The sequence below is a fragment of the Pseudophryne corroboree genome, chromosome 3 (assembly GCF_028390025.1).
Source record: "Pseudophryne corroboree isolate aPseCor3 chromosome 3, aPseCor3.hap2, whole genome shotgun sequence".
Classification (NCBI taxonomy): Eukaryota; Metazoa; Chordata; class Amphibia; order Anura; family Myobatrachidae; genus Pseudophryne; species Pseudophryne corroboree.
In genome coordinates this window covers 107,886,017-107,906,633 of record NC_086446.1, presented here as the reverse complement: position 1 = coordinate 107,906,633, position 20,617 = coordinate 107,886,017, and the positions used below count along the sequence as shown (strand labels likewise).

At 45.9% G+C, this 20,617-nt stretch overlaps 1 protein-coding gene across 1 annotated transcript in view; it reads left to right on the top strand.

Annotated features, from left to right (window-relative positions):
• LOC135054923 (uncharacterized) overlaps positions 1–20,617 on the top strand; it is an 88,392-nt gene that overhangs the window by 57,762 nt on the left and 10,013 nt on the right. The window contains exons 8-9 of the mRNA XM_063958406.1: positions 4,720–4,773; positions 12,606–12,684. Coding sequence (XP_063814476.1) covers positions 4,720–4,773; positions 12,606–12,684 — 133 coding nt within the window. The remainder of the gene's footprint in view (positions 1–4,719; positions 4,774–12,605; positions 12,685–20,617) is intronic.

Genomic DNA, 20,617 nt, shown 5'->3' with positions numbered 1-20,617 from the left:
ACATCATGTCGGTGCCCCTGTGAAATTATAGATTTTTTCACAGTTTCTTATATAGCGCAGCACATTATGTATCTCCTGATATATTCTGTGCTGCTGGGGGACCGTGCTACTTCCACTATATAACTGTCATTGTGTGGGTTTGTGCTACCTGCATTCCCCTCCTCACATCATGTCACTGGCCCTGTCACATGCAGCCCTGTCATCACAGACATATCATGCATGTCCTGATATAGTCTGTGCTGCTGGCCCACCCCTAGGGGTGCTAGTGGTGTGTTACCCCCACAGTGTTTGTTCCCAGAGTGTAAGTCATATGTGTAGCAAGTTTGGTGGAAATTGCTCCAGGCATTCCAGAGTTATGCTGTCTGCTGAAATCTCTGTGCTGCTGCCTCACCCTTTAGGGGTGTCTTACCCCCACAGTGTTTGTTCCCATCCTGTAAGTCATATGTGTACAAGTTTGTTGTAAATAGGTCCAGGCATTCGGGAGTTATGCTGTCTCCTGAAATACTCTGTGCTGCTGTCCCACCCCTAGGGGTGTCTGACCACCACAGTGTTTGTTTGTTTCCAGAGTGTAAGTCATATGTGTACCAAGTTTGTTGTAAATTGCTGCAGGCATTCCAGAGTTATGCTGTCTGCTGACATACTCTGTGCTGCTATCCCACCCCTAGGGGTGCTAGGGGTGTCTGACCCCCACAGTGTTTGTTCCCATCCTGTAAGTCATATGTGTACCAAGTTTGTTGTAAATTGCTGCAGGCATTCCAAAGTTATGCTGTCTGCTGAAATACTCGGTGCTGCTGCCTCACCCTTAGGGGTGACTTCCACCCACAGTGTTTGTTCCCAGATTGTAAGGCATATGTGTACCAAGCTTGTTCTAAATTGGTCCAGGCATTCGGGAGTTATGCTGTCTCCTGAAATACTATGTGGTGCTGTCCCACTGCTAGGGGTGTCTGACCCCCACAGAGTTTGTTCCCAGATTGTAAGTCAGATGTGTACCAAGTTTGGTGCAAATTGCTCCAGGCCTTCCACAGTTATGCTGTCTGCTGACATACACTGTGCTGCTGTCCCACCCCTAGGGGTGTCTGACCCCCCACAGTGTTTGTGTCCAGAGTGTAAGTCATATGTGTACCAAGTTTGTTGTAAATTGCTGCAGGCATTCCAGAGTTATGCTGTCTGCTGACATACTCTGTGCTGCTGTCCCACCCCTAGGGGTGCTAAGGGTGTCTTCCCCCCAAAGTGTTTGTTCCCAGATTGTAAGGCAGATGTGTACCATTTTCTGAGTACATTGCTCCAGCAATTCCGGAGTTAAGCTGTCTCCCTCCTTCCCCCCGCCCAGGTGTGCTAGGGATTTCTAATTTTTGTAGTTGCCTCCGCCATGTTTTAATACGCTTGTATGTCAAATTTCACGATCTTCGCTTGGTTTGCACCTCTATGGGTGAGCATGGGGCTTAGTGTAACCAGATGGCGGTGATAGTACAATACTTTGCCTCTTCTTAGGAGAGGAGCAGCAGGGCGGATCTCAATGGTCTGTGCTGGATTCCGGCAATGTTCTGGAATGCACCCATCCAGGTGGAATAAGGTGAATTATCTTTCTCACACATCATGGCTTCATCTTTACATGTCTGCGTAGGTGGGGGAATTGGGTGTGGGACTCTACTATCATTGGGATGCCTTTTGCTCCAACCAGGTACAGTCTATATAGAAAAGCATATTGAATATTTAAAATTACTGAAAAGTACAACGGTGATACATGAAATAAAGCTCTCAAGTCCCTAGTCTCTCCTTAATGAATTATTGTAGAAAATATTATGGACTAATCAAGAGGTTATTACAGCATATAGCACTCTTTTAGTGACTTCTGTAAGTGACTTATATGAGTGTGCACAGTCCTATCCGGACCATGTTCTGCAGCTAGTCGTGTAGCATTTACACGTACACATCTTAGAGTGCACTAAATGTTTCAGGTATTGAAGTATCCTGTATGTATTGCTGACGTTTGGCGCACAGTCTCAGTATGGGAATACGTTGTTAGAGGTGATGTCAGTAATTTCATGTAAGCCTATCAGTGTGCTTACTGGCTGGGAACGCAGTGTGCATAGGAAAATATCACCCTTTCACATGTCACATATATTCACAAAAAAGGAGAGTTGTCCCTACAAAGAAATAGGGAACAAAAGAAAAAAGCCTCTTTGTGGGGGCACTCTTTAAAAAAAAAAAAAAAATTATATTGTTTAAAAATTACATTTTATTTCAATAAATTTAAAATTATGTGTATAGAAGAAGGGCAAAACTGTACCTATTGGTACAACCCTAAAGAACAAACAAACATGATTCTATGGTGAATACAATATGATATACTCCTCCAATAAAGCAATGTGTCTAAAATTAAATAGTTTGTAGCAGCCTCTGTATCAAGTGATATGTCTGAGAGTACAGATGATAATCCCTGTACTCTTGACACAGGATGCAATTTAATTGAATAATTGCCTTGAGCAATACTTTATGGAGGGAAATTAATTAATTATATGCTAGGTGAAAATTATAGACAAATAAAATAGTATATCAAGTAGGCATAGGCATGGTACTTGTGATCCAGACCATTAGCTAAATCACTGCAATGAATTCAAAACATAACAGAAATATCTTCATTAGTATCCTCGTTGATCTAATTATAGATTAATAACAATAACCACTATTAACAAGTCTATCCTTGAGGCTTGCAGACCTTCGCCAGCTCATCGAGACTTGATCCTTCAGAATTTTATTCAAGTCAACATCTGTGTGTAACACAGACCAATGTTTCTGGATAATACACCTGATTTCACTCCATTCGGCACAAAAATTGCCTACAAAGCGAATCTCTGTATCTTTGGATTTGACTTTTTTGTTCTTAAAGATTAGTGAATCTCTGTCAACCTGTCTAATATCTCTTTGCGCTTTCTTGATGGACCTGTTACTGTATCCCCTGCTACGAAGTCTGCTTGATAGTTCTAAACTTTTCTCTAGGAAAGTATTCTCATCAGAGCAGTTCCTTTTAAGTCTAAGGAATTCCCCTTTGGGGATGTTTTTGACAGTGAGGAGTTAGTGACCGTTGGTTTCCTGAACAGTTCCGTACCGACAAGATTGTCTTGGTCACGGAAGATGGTAAGGTCCAGAAAAGAGATCTTATTCTTACTTGCTTCGAATGTGAATTTGAGATTTAAGTCATTGACATGTAGGTCCTGTACAAAAGACTCCAAAGATTCCATGTCACCTTCCCAAATGAGTAGTATATCGTCTATATAACGAAGCCATAATAGAATCCTCCTGGAGTTTGCTATTCAGGTACTTGTTGAAGTAATTGGGTCATTAAGCAATTGTATTGTATTCCATGCATGCGCCAGACTATTTATACACACAAGTCGTTTTCTTGTGTGACTATCAGCTATAAATTAATTATTGTTATTCATCTATAATTAGATCAACGAGGATACTAATGAAGATATTTCTGTTATGTTTTGAATTCATTGCAGTGATTTAGCTAATGGTCTGGATCACAAGTACCATGCCTTTGCCTACTTGATATACTATTTTATTTGTCTATAATTTTCACCTAGCATCTACTTAATTAATTTCCCTCCATAAAGTATTGCTCAAGGCAATTATTCAATTAAATTGCATCCTGTGTCAAGAGTACAGGAATTATCATCTGTACTCTCAGACATATCACTTGATACAGAGGCTGCTACAAACTATTTAATTTTAGACACATTGCTATATTGGAGGAGTATATCATATTGTATTCACCATAGAATTATGTTTGTTTGTTTGTTTGTTTGTTCTTTAGGGTTGTACCAATAGGTACAGTTTTGCCCTTCTTCTATACACATAATTTTAAATTTATTGAAATAAAATGTAATTTTTAAACAATATAAAAATTTTTTTTGAAAGAGTGCCCCCACAAAGAGGCTTTTTTCTTTTGTTCCCTATTTCTTTGTAGGGACAACTCTCCTTTTTTGTGACTATATTAACACCTCTGGGGTTGCACCACCAACGTATATATAATTTTTCTAACTACATTATGTCTATGACCATTTGAAACTGTTGGTTTATCGCTATTAAACAAAATTATTCCTTGCGGTGCAGGCAAACACAATCTTTTGCTTCACATGTCACATATATAGCAACTAGCTAACAGGGGAATTTGGATACAGTGGATAGCAGATGTGATGTGTAGATAATCAACAGTTTGTACGTAGTGCTAATTCTAGATATCCAGCATTTTCCTGTCCCATCCCTCTGGTGGATGCTACATGTTTGTGATGAAAGGGACATAACAATGCACGCATCATTATGTAAGATATTATTTTATTATTGTCCTTTTTTTAATTGTAATCCAGAGAGTCCTGTTTGCCTGGAATTATGGTAAATGGTGTTCAGTACACGTGCCTCCACATTGTCCAGTGAATTTATGCTGGTGCCCATTCTACTTCTGGCAGTGATATCCCCAACCTCCAGTAACCCAATACGCACTCACACAGGCCAGCCTGCTGTTTGGTGTAAGGCAGAGGTTCTCAAAGGCGGTCCTCAAGGCACACCCCAACAGTCCCGGTTTTAAGTTTATCCATGCTTGGCCACAGGTGACTTAATTAGTACCTCAGTAAATTTTATTTAACCATATGAGGACGTCACTTTTTTAGGTTTATCAGTAGACTAATGATCTTCTCTGCTTTGTGTCCTCTCTAGGCAAATACCTTGTATAGATGAAGAACTGTCTCAGATCTGTAGGAAGAGGGTTAGGTAAGTGACCATACCTTCATTTCTTGTATCCCCTGAAATGTATATTCCTACAAATAGAGTAATGATGGCCATACGCTGTGATATCGGCAGGGATACGGGACAGGTGGCCCCAAGCACTGCAATGTGTGTGGCCCCCAAACATGGCCTGATAATTATATTACAGGTTGAGTATCCCTTATTCAAAATGCTTGGGACCAGAGGAATTTTGGATATCGGATTTTTCCGTATTTTGGAATAACTGCATACCATAATGAGATATCATGGTGATGGGACCTAAATCTAAGCACAGAATGCATTTATGTTACATATACACCTTATACACACAGCCTGAAGGTCATTTTAGCCAATATTTTTTGTAACTTTGTGCATTAAACAAAGTGTGTGTACATTCACACAATTCATTTATGTTTCATATACACCTTATACACACAGCCTGAAGGTCATTTAATACAATAACTTTAATAACTTTGTGTATTAAACAAAGTTTGTGTACATTGAGCCATCAAAAAACAAAGTTTTCACTATCTCACTCTCAGTCAAAAAAGTCCGTATTTCGGAATATTCCGTATTTCGGAATATTTGGATATGGGATACTCAACCTGTACTGAAATTGATCATTACTGGACATGTTGGTAAATGTGGTCAGGAGATGGAAACTTAATAAAAAATCACAGGATTTAAAGGAAAAAAAAAATGAAGAAAAAAAAAAAATATATATATATATATTTATTTATTATTCCTACACAGCAGCGACCCTCCAACCATGCAAAGATCCTCTCAGGGTAGCATGTATAAAGCCAACGTTTCAACGCCTTTTATTATAGTGGCGTTTTCATCAGAACATCATATTATGTATATCTATATAGTTAGGAGATGACCGCTATGGGTATGTATACTATAGGTCCCAGTTATGTTTGAAGTTTTGCACCTACTTGTGTGTTGGTCAGTAGGACATTGATGATTGAGCTTGGTTAAGTGTCAGTATTGACCTCTCTGTAGCTCCCTTAAGAAGACAATCACTTAACGCCTTAAGCCTATGCACAATTACCCTTCGTTGCAGCCACTGGTGTCCACCACTCGGTGTGTGCATAGCAAGAATAAGATTCTTACCCTGTGTTTAATAGAATTTCAATTGCTACTTGTATTGCATTAGATCAAGTAGTGGAAGATTCCTAATCCTGATTTCTATTACGTCCTTGAGTATGTTGCGGACACCAAAAGAACCATGGGATATAGACGGATCCGCAGGAGACATGGGTACTTTAAGACTTTCAAAGGGGGCATGACCTGGCTCCTCCCTCTATATCCCTCCCAAGACTCAGTTTAGAAAATGTGCCCTGCGAGATGGAGGCACTCGGGGGAGCTCTTAGAGTTTCTCTGAAAAGACTTAATGATAGGTTTTTTTATTTTGGGGAGATCTGCTGGCTACAGACTCCCTGCTTCGTGGGAAAGAGGGGAGAGCAGTCTAGACCCACTTCTAATGAGTTTCAGGGCTCTGCTGCTGCTGACAGGGTGCCTTCAGCTCCTGAGGGGAGATGAACGCCGGGCTCTCCTGGATGCTCGCTCCCACAGCTTGCCGTCCCCCCTCTTCAAGCCAGAATTCAGAAGACAGGTGAGTATGTGAGGAAAAGACATCTTCTCTTCAACAAAGACGGCATATAGAGGTACCGCGCAGCATGATTTGCTCAGTGCGCGCCAGGATCCCCGGACTGTACACACCGCTGGGTGCAAGGCGCTGGGGGATGGGGGGGGGGGGGCGCTTTGGGAAGCTAAAAATACCTCATAAATAAGTCTGGCATATCTGTACAGTGCCCTGGCACTGCCCGCAAACCCCCGCCAGGATAAACATGTAAAAATAAGCGGGAAGAAGCGCGCCATGTTGGGGGCGGGGCTTCTTTCTCCAGGCTCACTCGGCGCCATTTCCTCCTCCAAGCAGCAGCGCTGGTTCTTCCTCACAGCAGACAAGTACCAGGGGCTATAAAAACGAGGGGGGCAGATTATTTCTATACAGATATATAGCGCTGCAGCTCTGTGACACTTGAGGGTGTTTTCAGACCTGCACTTTGGCGCTGGGGTGTGAGCTGGCTCCTTTCCTTTTGTTCCCTCACAGGCTTTTCTTTGGGTGCTGTTAGGGAGACAACATGTCTGAGGCAGAATTTTCCTCTCAAGGGGATAATTTATTGCCGACGGCTGATTGGTTAACTGTTTTAAATGCTTTAAATGCTAATGTTACACTGTTAAATCAAAAGTTTACTGAATCTGACTCTCAACTGCAGATTTGGAAGAAATCAGTAGATGACTCTTTATTTCAAGGGTCACTGAAACGTGTCACTGAAACGTAGTGTTGACCAATTAGATGACACAGATACCGACACGGACTCTGATACCGGTGCCGATTATGCTGATTCTAGGTTAGATCCTAAATTGGCTAAGAGTATTCAATATATGATTGTGGCTGTCAAAGGCATATTACGTATTGACGAGGACCCCTTTACACCAGAAATGAGGGTCCTTATTTACAAAGAAAAGAGACGCTCGGTTTCTTTTCCTCCTTGTTTTAAACTAAATTACCTTTTTGATGGCATTTGGAATACACCTGATAAGAAATTTCTCATTCCTAATAGGATCAAGGTGGCATACCCCTTTCCCGCAGCGGATAGGGATAAGTGGGAAATACCACCCCTAGCATGCTTGTCTAAACAGGTAGCGCTCCCTGCGGCTCAGTCGACGACTCTTAAGGAGCCGGCTGATCGTAAGCAGGAGGCTACTTTAATAGCTATTTTTACTACCACGGGGACGCAGCTTAGACCGCTTATTGCGTCAGCGTGGGTTAGTAGCGCCATTGAAAAATGGTCTGAAAGTTTATCTGCGGATTTAGATACTCTGGATAGGGATAGCATCCTAGTGACGCTTGGTTATATCAGGGACGCGGCTGCGTACTTGAAAGAGGCTGCAAGAGATGCTGGCCTCCTGGGGGCTAAGGCTAATGCTATGTCAATTGCGGCTAGGCGTGCGCTAGGACTCATCAATGGAATGCTGACGCTGATTCCAAGAAAAATATGGAGTCCCTTCCCTTTTAAGGGTGGGGAACTGTTTGGTGACGGCCTTGCTGATTTAGTATCAGCGGCCACAGCGGGTAAATCTACTTATTTACCTAATGCTCCTGTGCAACAGAAGAAACCGCACTATCAAATGCAGTCCTTTCGGCCCAATAAATATAGAAAAGGCCGAGGTAACTTCTTCCTCGCTACCAGAGGTAGAGGGAGGGGCAAGAGAACTCCCGCCTCCTCGAGTTCACAAGAGCAGGAGTCCTCCCCGGCTTCCGCCAAATCCACCGCATGACGCCGGGTCTCCCTTACAGGAGACCGCACCGGTGGGGGCACATCTAAGTCTTTTCAGTCAGGTTTAGGTTCGCTCGGTCATGGACCCTTGGGTGTTACAAATTGTGACCCAAGGGTACAAACTGGAATTCCAAGACGTTCCCCGTCGCCATTTTTTCAAATCACCCTTACCAGTTTCGCTTCCAGACAGAGTTCTAGTCTGTGGAGTAATACAAAAATTATGTCAAAATCAGGTTGTGATCCCGGTCCCCCGGGCGCAACAAGGGGAAGGGTTTTATTCAAGCCTATTTGTAGTGCCGTAGCCGGATGGCTCGGTACGACCAATCCTCAACCTAAAATCTCTAAATTTTTTCCTGAAGAAATTCAAATTCAAGATGGAGTCTCTCCGAGCGGTGATCTCCAGACTGGGGGGGGGGGGGGGGGATTCATGGTGTTTTTGGACATAAAGGATGCCTACCTTCATGTTCCCATTTATCCCCCTCATCAGAGTTATCTCCGGTTTGCAATCCAGGATACTTATTACCAATTTCAGACGTTGCCGTTTGGCCTGGCCACGGCTCCGAGATTTTTCACAAAAGTCATGGTAGAAATGATGGTTCTCCTCAGAAAAAGAGGAGTTACAATTATCCCGTACTTGGACGATCTCCTGATAAAGGCGAGGTCCAAGGAAAAACTGGTACAGGACATTGCACTGTCGCTGTCGCTTCTACAACAGCACGGCTGGCTCTTAAACCTGCCGAAATCACACTTAATTCCAACAACCCGGTTGGCATTTTTGGGTATGATTCTGGACACGGTCCAGCTGAGAGTGTTCCTCCCTCTGGAGAAAGCACTGGAAAATCAGAGTTTGGTAAAACTCAATCTGAAACCACCAACTGTCTCCATTCATCAATGCATTCGATTGCTGGGGAAGATGGTGGCGGCATACGAGGCCCTCCAATTTGGGAGGTTCCATGCCAGAGTGTTTCAGTGGGACCTGTTGGACAAATGGTCCTGATCCCACCTGCATATGCACCGGAGGATAATTCTATCCCCCAACACCAGAATCTCACTCCTGTGGTGGCTACACAGCTCTCACCTCTTAGAAGGAGGGCAGAATTGAGAACTCAGCAACAATTTCTGCCAAATTTTCATATTAACCAACCTATTGTGGTGCCAGTGGCTACTGGCACTTTGGCTGAGGAAAAGTCTCTGGATGTCGTCAGAGCTTTGAAAATTTACGTTGTCAGAACGGCTCCAGTTAGAAAAACAGAGTCTCTGTTTGTGCTATATGCTCCCAATAAACTTGGGTATCCTGCTTCCAAGCAGACCATTGCCCGCTGGATATGTCACACGATTCAGCAGGCTCATTCCACGGCAAGTTTGCCGTTACCTAAATCGGTAAAAGCCCATTCCACTAGGAAGGTGGGCTCGTCCTGGGCGGCTGCCCGGGGTGTCTCGGCATTACAACTTTGCCGAGCTGCTACTTGGTCGGGGTCAAACACGTTTGCTAAGTTTTACAAGTTTGATACCTTGGCCGATGAAGACCTAAAGTTTGGTCAATCGGTGCTGCAGAGTCATCCGCACTCTCCCGCCCAGTATAGAGCTTTGGTATAAACCCATGGTTCTTTTGGTGTCCCCAACATCCTCAAGGACGTAATAGAAAACAGGATTTTAATACCTACCAGTAAATCCTTTTCTATAAGTCCGTAGAGGATGTTGGGCACCCGTCCCAGTGCGTACTGTATCTGCAGTTTAGTTCTGGTTACACACAGGTTGTGTTATGGTTTCTTCAGCTTGTTGCTGAATTTTGTTCATGTCCATTGGCATGTGTTCAGTTGAATGCCATGTTATTCGGCATGTTTATGGCGTGAGCTGGTATGATGCTCACCTTGTTGTTAATTCCTTTCCTCAAAATGTCCATCTCTCCGGGCACAGTTCCAAACTGAGTCTGGGGAGGGATATAGAGGGAGGAGCCAGGTCACGCCCCCTTTGAAAGTATGTCTCCTGCGGATCCGTCTATATCCCATGGTTCTTTTGGTGTCCCCAACATCCTCTACGGACTTATAGAAAAGGATTTACCGGTAGGTATTAAAATCCTGTTTTTCCTCCGCTTCCTGCAGTGATCTCCCATAGACACTACGTCCATCCCTGAATCAGACCCTTAGTGCACTATTATTTTTATTTGTACCTGTATTTATATACAGCCCCACAATGCAGGGCTCTGCTTTCTGCAGTGATCTGTCCTAGAGATCTCCCATGGGCAGTGCTCCACTGTGACCGGCCCCTGAAACGTTCACAACACATCTGCATTTGTTTCCATTGCTCCGCTACCTCCCGCGTACACTCCCTGACTGGCAGTCACTTTGCTAAGACATCACCACTATGGTGATCACAACACATTTGCAGGGCAACTGATGCATATGCAGTGGCAGAACAATGGCTCCACCCCGTACATCTACACTGCGTCCATCCCTGAATCAGACCCTTAGCGCACAGTTATTATCTTTATATACAGCCCCACAGTGCTATGTCTGCAGTGCCGAGAATTAGAGCTAGAATATGGGGCTTAGACATTTGCTTGCTTAGGTATCATCCAGTGCATGCATCATCAAACAGTGCTGATTGTGTGTTTTGTGAAAAGCAAAATGTTTTTCTGCTTGAATTATAGATTTAGCAGTGGGTAATACCTAATATTTGCCATAAGAGGGCACTGTTGCTTAGTTTTTAATAGGTTTTATTGGTTCAGTTTGCTTTCACTTATCACAATTATAGTAAAAAGTTTTAGGTGTGTTGCTTAGGTGTGCCTTTTGATCTATTAATCTGCCCATATGTACTTAGCACAGAAGACATGGGCGTAGCTACCATAGGTGAAGGGGGTGCGACTGCTGTGAGGCCCGAGTTGTCGCTGGGGCCCGAGCCTTCCCTTGCACCTACTGTAGTTACTGAGTGAGCCCCGGCGCTGGCATCTTTTTCCTTTATGTGTGCTGCTGCACTGCAGCCACACCTGCTCACCCGGCCGCCAGCTCCGCCTCTCCTGAGTATTAATGGTGGGAGGAGGCGTGGCCGAGTCTGCAGGGACATCCCTGGATCATGGCCACGCTTCCTCCAGCGTCCGTGAGGAGACACGAGGTGGAGCCGGGCTGGCCGGTAGAGCGGATGAGGCGGCAGTGCAGCATCAATGGTGAGTGCTGCGGGGAAGGGGTTTCTATGGCATGGAAGTATGCTATGGGGCCCCGTCTGGCATAGCTACGCCCCTGACAGAAGACTCCTGCTGTTAGTGTTAATTCAGTCATTTTCAAGTGTTCTATAATGAAATTTATATTTGAGTCATGGAAGCGAAGAAGAAAAAAAAAAAACTGTTCTATATGGTGGTATCTTATTTGTGTCACTTATTCTTCTGTGTACAGTAGCATATATATATTAAGATATACCCTTTGACCTACTTCTAGCTGTACAGCAGCACTGACCATTACTGCTATAATCCTTGTGTTTCTCTTCCAGTATCTGATACAAGAGTGGGGTTCTAGCTTCTCTTCTCTCTCCTAACCCATATCACTGAGTACAGTGTGCTTATGGCCTTGCACTGTAATATGACCTGCCATCAGACTACTAGAAATGACTGAGATGCTAGAACCCCAGAACTCGGCTGTCACAATAGCAGCAAGAGGGCACATTGCAGTGACACCTATATAATGACACCTATTGCCAGCCAGCTACACTAGAAAGGGGGCAGGGGAAGAACAAATAAAATAATGAACTGCAGATCCCCATTAAAGTGAGTTGGTGTTCTGCCTGTGTATGGTGTATGGTTTTGTCGTACAGTCTGCATACTAGGCCTGATTCAGACTTGCAAGCAAAACCAAAAAGCACACAACTGGGCAAAACCATGTGCACTGCAGGTGGGGCTGATATGACATGCGCAGAGAGAGTTAGATGGGGGTAGGTTATATGCTTTCTGTGCAGGGTAAATACTGGCTACTTTTGCATGTATCCCACAAATACTGGACAGCTTTATTTTTGAGCCCAGTAACCTATCAGTGGCGGCGGGGACACAGCGGGGCGCCGGCATCGGCAATCGCATACACACTTGCCGATGCCGGTGGGGAAAGGAGAAACAGAGTGGGGGGCGGCGGGGGGAACGACGGCCATGCTGCATCTGGTTAACGAGGACCTCCCTCGCCTTTACATTTTCAGATGGGGGAGGGGGTCGTTAATGCGCGGGAGTGCACATCATTGACGACATTGAGTGTACACTGGACGAGATTGTGAAAGATCTCACTCAGATCGGCCCTTCTGAGCGAGATCTTTCATTTTTTCGTCTAGTGTGTATGGGGCTTTACACTGCAATGCAGTGCACATGGTGTTTCCCAGTTGTGTGATTTTTGGCTTTGCTTGTAACTCAGGCCCACAGTCTCATGATGCACTCAGATGTCTGTGCTCTCTCTGCCCTCGCAGACAAGCAGTAACTTGTATATGGCTGCATGTAACAGGTATCTGTGCTTTCTGCAGGAAGTCCACCCCGCAGGAGCTGCTTATGTGTGAATTTGATGATTGCGGAAAGATCTTTTCCAAAAGGCAGTATCTGAACGTGAGTATAATAGGGGCAGACCGTGTTTGCCACTTCCATGGGCGGTGGGAGATAAGCTGCACCTTTTCTAGTACCAAATGTTTCTGAAAGCGGCGACACTAAAAGGATTATTTATCAAAGAATATTTGCAGGATATCAGCAAATATTAAGTATTTATAGAATGTATGTAGGGAGGAACCGCAGCAGATATTGATGGCAAAAGCAGCCTTCACAGGTTTCTATTTGGAGCTGCTTAATTATTATTATTAACAATAATAATAAAAATATTATGTTTATTACAATTTATTTATAAGTCGCCAAATGTTTTGCAGCGCCGTACATACAACACACATTAGAACAATACAGGATACACAGAACTTAACATCACAGAAAACTAAAGCCGAGCACAGGTAACAATTAGCAGCACAGTTCTCAGTACACAATACAGCGGAGATGTCAGGAAGAAAAGACGTAATCGGTATACTACTGGGGGAGGCAGCCATTGGAAGAGATGAATAGTACCAAGCAGGAGGTAATGCAGGTATAGACATTCACTGAGTTGGAGAGCGCTGTAATTGAGACGCAAGAGAAGAGGGCTGTGAGAACAGGAGGGGAAGAGGGCCTTGCTTACAATCTTGAATTTACCAAGCCGCTTAGCCCTGGTAGTAATGGCGTTAACCTTTATATCCTATAGGCTACACTCTAGAAAAAAGTTTCCAGGAGAGGGATCCAGCTGTACATAATTTATTACAGTGACAGGCGGCAATACACAAGCCGGGCCCCTAAAACTGACACTTAATAGTAACACCAACATAACAAGACCTGGTGCCCGGCCTATTCTCATGTTCTTGTGTAGAACAGTCCAATTACATCGCCAAGCTCTTTTTAAACTATATCTAACTTGTTTGCGCCCTGAGGGCTGTTACCATGTGCCTGAGGTAATGTCTAGGGTTATGTCATACAGTACATAAGCTCAGACCCCATTCCTGTGAATAGATTACAAGTTACACAGGCGGGTGGTCTTTTGGTTGCCGAAAGTCGGGATCCCGGCGCACAGTATACCGGCGCCGGAATCCCGACACCCGGCATACCGACACATATTCTCCCTCGTGGGGGTCCACGACCCCCCTGGAGGTCGTTCGCCACGCTGTCGGTATGCCGGCACCGGTATGCTGGTCGCCGGGAGCCCGGCCGCCGGCATACCATACTACACCCACACAGACAGGCCTATGTGAAATGGCAGCAAGAAGGCAAAGTGCAAACATGTTCATCTTTGCTGTTATTACTCAGACTACACGGTCATCAGCTCGGGAGGAACTTATTCCAATATTCTTGGTTTAACCCTTTCAGTGCCAGGGTCCCATGCCACAATGGGATCCGGTCTGAAGATCGACAGTATCTAGGTCGACAATGTTTAGGTCGACAGTCACTAGGTCGACATGGATGGAAGGTCGACAGGGTTTCTAGGTCGACATGTGCTAGGTCGACATGTGCTAGGTCGACAGGTCTAAAGGTCGACATGAGTTTTTCAAATTTTTTTGAATTTTTTTGAATTTTTTCATACTTAACGATCCACGTGGACTACGATTGGAACGGTAACCTGTACCGAGCGAAGCGAAGGCACCATGCCCGAAGCATGGCGAGCGAAGCGAGCCATGCGAGGGGACGCGGTGCACTAATTTGGGATCCCGGTCACTCTACGAAGAAAACGACACCAAAAAAAAAAATAATCCTCATGTCGACCTTTAGACCTGTCGACCTAGCACATGTCGACCTAGAAACCCTGTCGACCTTCCATCCATGTCAACCTAGTGACTGTCGACCTATAGTGGTCGACCTAAACATTGTCGACCTAGATACTGTCGATTTGATGAACCACACCTGCCACAATTGCATCCCATGAGGCCACACTGCGTCAAGCTTTTCCAGAAAGAACTTTTATTCTACACAGTCTATTCTAGTAGATGTGAGCTGCCACCCTGCGCCTTGGAGGATGGCGCCGCTCGCACCCCCTCCCTACGGCCTTAGATCAAAGAATGTTAGACTCCTAATAATAACTGAAAGTTCATCATGTGTATTCCAGTTTGGTGCTTATTCCTCTTGTCAGCAATTGTAGCATCCATTGCATTTGCACATTAGCTACACCTCTGGGGGGCATCCAATCCATATGTGTTAGTGAGTCAGAAACCCGTTACAGTAATGAGCCCCCTCCTGTGATGGTGGTGAGACCTGCTTTGTTCTGTTCCCTGCTGGTGACCCCTAGTCCCCTGTGTGGTCCTAGATATACCACGGTCACTAGGTACATTCTTTCACTTTGGATAAATGTATACATAATAATTAGGTCACCTATATGGTGTATTATTTACAAGCTTAGGCCCAGATTTATCAAGCCTTGGAGAGTGATACATTGCACGGTGATTAAGTATCAACCAGCCAGCTCCTAACTGTTATTTCTCTTACGTCCTAGAGGATGCTGGGACTCCGTAAGGACCATGGGGCATAGACGGGCTCCGCAGGAGACATGGGCACTCCAAAGACTTTAGAATGGGTGTGCACTGGCTCCTCCCTCTATGCCCCTCCTCCAGACCTCAGTTAGATCGTGTGCCCAGAGGAGACGAGAGGCACTACAGGGGAGCTCTCCTGAGTTTCTCTGAAAAATACTTTTTGGTAGGTTTTTTATTTTCAGGGAGCACTGCTGGCAACAGGCTCCCTGCATCGTGGGACTGAGGGGAGAGAAGCAGACCTACTTAAGTGATAGGCTCTGCTTCTTAGGCTACTGGACACCATTAGCTCCAGAGGGTCGGAACACAGGTCTCATCCTCGTCGTTCGTCCCGGAGCCGCGCCGCCGTCCCCCTCACAGAGCCAGAAGATAGAAGCCAGGTGAGTATGAGAAGAAAGAAGACTTCAAAGGCGGCAGAAGACTTCAGATCTTCACTGCGCGCCATTGCTCCCGACACACACACACACACACACACACACACACACACACACGGCACTGTACGGGTGCAGGGCGCAGGGGGGGGGGGTGCCCTGGGCAGCAATTTTTACCTCATAAACAGCACTGGCACAGATATTAGATACTGCTGAGGCAATATAATATAAAACCCCTGCCAGTATAAAGAAATTGAGCGGGACCGAAGCCCGCCGTCGAGGGGGCGGGGCTTGATCCTCCAGCACTAACCAGCGCCATTTTTCTCCACAGCATGCTGCAGTGAAGGGCTCCCTGACTCTCCCCTGCTGAAGTTACAGGGGACAAAAACGAGGGGGGGGCACATTTATTTGATGCAGTTTGTACATATATTTATATATAAAGCGCTATTTAGGCTGGGACCGTGGTTTCAGCATATTGTAGCGCTGGGTGTGTGCTGGCATTCTCTCTCTCTGTCTCTCCAAAGGGCCTTATTGTGGGTCAGTCCCCATATTTATTTATCCCAGTGTGTGTGGGGGGTGTCAGTACGTGTGTCGACATGTCTGAAGCGGAAGGCTCATCTTGGGAGGTAGCAGAGCAGATGGTGGTGGTGTCTCCGTCGGCACAGCCGACACCTGATTGGGTGGACATGTGGAAAGTTTTGAATGATAATGTGGCTTTATTACAGATTGGACAAAGCAGAGTCCAAAGACAAGCAGGGAAAAAACCCGTGGCTTTTACTGTGTCCCAGGACCCTTCGGGGTCCCATAAATGTCCCTTTACCCAGTTTGCAGACACTGATACCGACACGGATTCCGACTCCAGTGTCGACTAGGATGATGCAAGGTTGCACCCATGAGTCGCGACAGTATTCAGTTTAGGTTTATTGTAATAAACGTTGTTTTGCATATCTCAGAGGACCCCTCTGTCCCTGACACGAGGGTCTGCATATTTAAAGAAAAATAACCTAACTCATCTCATGAGCTGACCGTTTAAAAAAAAAAAAAAAAAGCTTGGGAGACTCCTGACATTAGACTGCAAGTTCCCAAGAGTATTATTATGGCGTATCCTTTCCCCTCAAAGGACAGGTTACGGTGGGAATCCTCACCCACGCTGGACAAGGCCTTAACGCCCTGGTCCAAGAAGGTAGCATTACCGTCCCCTGATACGGCGGCCCTATAGGATCCTACGGATAATAGGCAGGAATCTACCTTAAAATACATTTTATGCGACTGCCAGAGCCCTATTTAGACCTGCAGTAGCGTCGGCATGGGTAGGTAGCGCAATTACAGCTTGGGCTGATGACTTGTCGTCTAACATTGACACCCTAGATAAAGATAGTATGGTGTTGACCTTAGGTCACATCAAGGACGCAGCACTATATATGAGAGAGGCTGCGAGAGATATTGGGTGTTTGGGTTCAAGGGCTAAGGCCCTGGCAGGTTCTGCTAGTAGGTCCCTGCGGACCCGTCAATGGACAGGTGATGCTGACTCGGAGAGTCATATGGAAGCTTTACCTTGCAAGGGTGAAGTTTTATTTGGGGAGGGCCTCGCGGACCTGGTTTTCACAGCTACCGCGGGTAAGTCGTCTTTTTTGCCTTATGTTCCCCCGCAGCAAACGGAAACACCCTAATAACAGATGCAGTCCTTACGGTCGCGTAAGTTCAGAAAGGGGGCGTGACTTTAGTTCCTCGCCTGAGGTAGAGGTAGAGGGAAAAGATCACCGGCTACGGCCAGTTCACAGGAAAAGTGTCCACCCCGGCCTCTACCACATCCATCAAAGAGGGGCTTCCACACCGATTTTCAAATTGGATTTGCCAGCTACTTCCCCGGAGAGGAAAATAATTTTGGCTGCCATACTAAAGCTGGTCAACAGCAAGTGTTTATCATGGTTCCCCTGGAGCAACAGGGAAAAGGGTTTTATTCAGCCCTATTGTGGTCTCAGAGCCGGATGGCTCGGTCAGACCAATTCTGAATCTAAATTCCTAAACCTACATTTAAAGAGGTTCAGATTCAAGATGGAATCTCTCAAGGCAAGGATATACAGCCTGGAAAGGGGGGATTTTAGGGTGTCACTAGACATAAAGGAGGCATACCTTCATGTCCCCATATATCCTCCTCATCGGGCGTACCTAAGGTTCGCTGTACAGGATTGTCATTACCAGTTTCAGATGTTGCCGTCTGGGCTTTCTACGGGCCCGAGAATTTCACCAAGGTAATGGCGGAAATAATGGTTCTCCTGCGCTAACAAGTATCACATACTTGGACGATCTCCTGATAGAAGCGAGTTCAGGGGAGCAGTTATTAAAAACAGTGTCTCTCTCCCTGAGAGTACTACAACAGCACAGCTAGATTCTAAATCTGCCAAAGTCGCAGTGGGTTCCGACAACTCGGTTGTATTTTTTTGGGCATGATTCACAGAGGTGTTTTTTATCCTGGTAGTATAGAGCCCAGGAACTCCAGAACATGATCAAAGACCTGTGAAGCCTAAAAAAGTGTCAGTCCATTGATGCACTCGAGTGCTGGGAGTAATGGTGGTGACCTACGAGGCCATCCCCTTCGGCAGATTTTCATGCGAGGACATTTCAGTGGGGCCTTCTGGACAGGTGGTCCGGGTCCCATTTTCAAATTCAGCAGAAAATAAGCCTGTCCCCCAGGGCCAGGGTGTCTCTCCTGTGGTGGCTGCAGAGTTTCACCTTCTAGAGGGTCGCAGGTTCGGCATTCAAGACTGGGTTCTGGTGACCACGGACGCGAGACTCCGAGGATGGGGAGCAGTCACACAAGGAAGACATTTTCAGGGACTATGGTCAAGCCAGGAGGCTTGTCTACACATCAACATTCTAGAATTAAGGGCCATATACAACGGCCTACGACAAGCGGGGAATCTTCTTCGCAACCTACCGGTTCTGATTCAGACAACGTCACAGCCGTGGCTCATGTAAACCGCCAAGGCGGGACAAGGAGCTGAGTGGCAATGGCGGAAGCCACCAGGATTCTTCGCTGGGCGGAAAATCACGTAAGCACTCTGTCAGCAGTCTTCATTCCGGAAGTGGACAACTGGGAAGCAGACTTCCTCAGTAGACACGATCTCCATCCAGGAGAGTGGGGACTTCATCAAGAAGTTTTTGCAGAGATAACAAGTCTTTGGGGACTTCCTCAAATAGACATGATGGCGTCACACCTCAACAAGAAGCTTCGGAGGTCTTGTGCCAGGTCAAGGGACCCTCAGGCAGTAGCGGTAGACGCCCTGGTGACACCATGGGTGTTTCCAGTCGGTCTATGTGTTCCCTCCTCTTCCTCTCATCTCAAAATTATTGAGAATCATGAGACAAAAAAGAGTGCAGATGATACTCATTGTTCCAGATTGGCCACAAAGGGCCTGATATTCAGATCTTCGGGAGATGCTCACAGAAGATCCATGGCCTCTTTCTCTTAGGGAGGGCCTGTTGCAGCAGGGGCCCTGCGTGTTCCAAGACTTACCGCGGTTATGTTTGACGGCATGGCGGTTGAACATCGAAGCCTAGCTGGGAAAGGTATTCCGGAGGAAGTCATCCCTACTCTGATAAAGGCTAGGAAGGAGGTGACGGTGAAACATTATCACCGTATCTGGAGAAAGTATGTATCTTGGTGTGAAACCAAGAATGCTCCTACGGAAGATTTCCACTTGGGCCATTTTCTCCACTTTCTACAGACAGAAGTGGATATGGGCCTGAAGTTAGGCTCCATTAAGGTACAGATTTCGGCCCTATCTATATTCTTTCAGAAGGAATTGGCTTCTCTTCCAGAAGTCCAGACTTTTGTAAAGGAAGTGCTGCACATCCAGCCTCCTTTTTGTGCCCCCAGTGGCACCATGGGACCTTAACGTGGTGTTACAGTTCCTAACTCACTGGTTTGAGCCTCTTCAAACAGTTGATTTAAAATTTCTCACTTGAAAGGTGGTCATGTTGTTGGCCTTGGCATCTGCAAGGCGGGTGTCCGAATTGGCGGCTTTGTCTCACAAAAGCCCATATCTGATTTTCCATGTGGATAGAGCAGAGTTGAGGACTCGTCCTCAATTTTTGCCTAAGGTGGTTTCATCGTTTCATATGAACCAACCTATGGTGGTGCCGGTGGCTACGGGAGACTTGGAGGATTCCAAGTCCCTTGATGTAGTCAGGGCCTTAAAGATTTACGTAGCCAGGACGGCTCAGGTTGGGAAAACAGAGGCACTGTATGCATCCAACAAGGTTGGCGCTCCTGCTTCTAGGCAGACTATTGCTCGCTGGATCTGTAACACGATTCAGCAGGCTCATTCTACGGCTGTATTGCCGTTACCAAATTCGGTAAAGGCCCATCCCACTAGGAAGGTGGGCTCTTCTTGGGCGGTTGCCCGGGGCGTCTCGGCTTTAGAGCTTTGCCGAGCAGCTACTTGGTCGGGTTCAAACACCTTTGCAAAATTCTACAAGTTTGATACCCTGGCTGATGAGGACCTCATGTTTGCTCAATCGGTGCTGCAGAGTCATCCGCACTCTCCCACCCGGTTTGGAGCTTTGGTATAATCCCCATGGTCCTTATGGAGTCCCCAGCATCCTCTAGGACGTAAGAGAAAATAAGATGTTAAACCTACCGGTAAATCTTTTTCTCCTAGTCCGTAGAGGATGCTGGGCGCCCGTCCCAGTGCGGACTTATTTCTGCAAGACTTGTATATAGTTGTTGCTTACATAAGGGTTATGTTACAGTTAAGATCAGTCTTTGGCTGATGCTGTTTTAGTTCATGCTGTTAACTGGTTGCGTATATTCCAGGTTATACGGTGTGGATGGTGTGGGCTGGTATGAATCTTGCCCTTAGATTAACAAAAATCCTTTCCTCGTACTGTACGTCTCCTCTGGGCACAGTTTATCTAACTGAGGTCTGGAGGAGGGGCATAGAGGGAGGAGCCAGTGCACACCCATTCTAAAGTCTTTGGAGTGCCCATGTCTCCTGCGGAGCCCGTCTATACCCCATGGTCCTTACGGAGTCCCCAGCATCCTCTACGGACTAGGAGAAAAAGATTTACCGGTAGGTT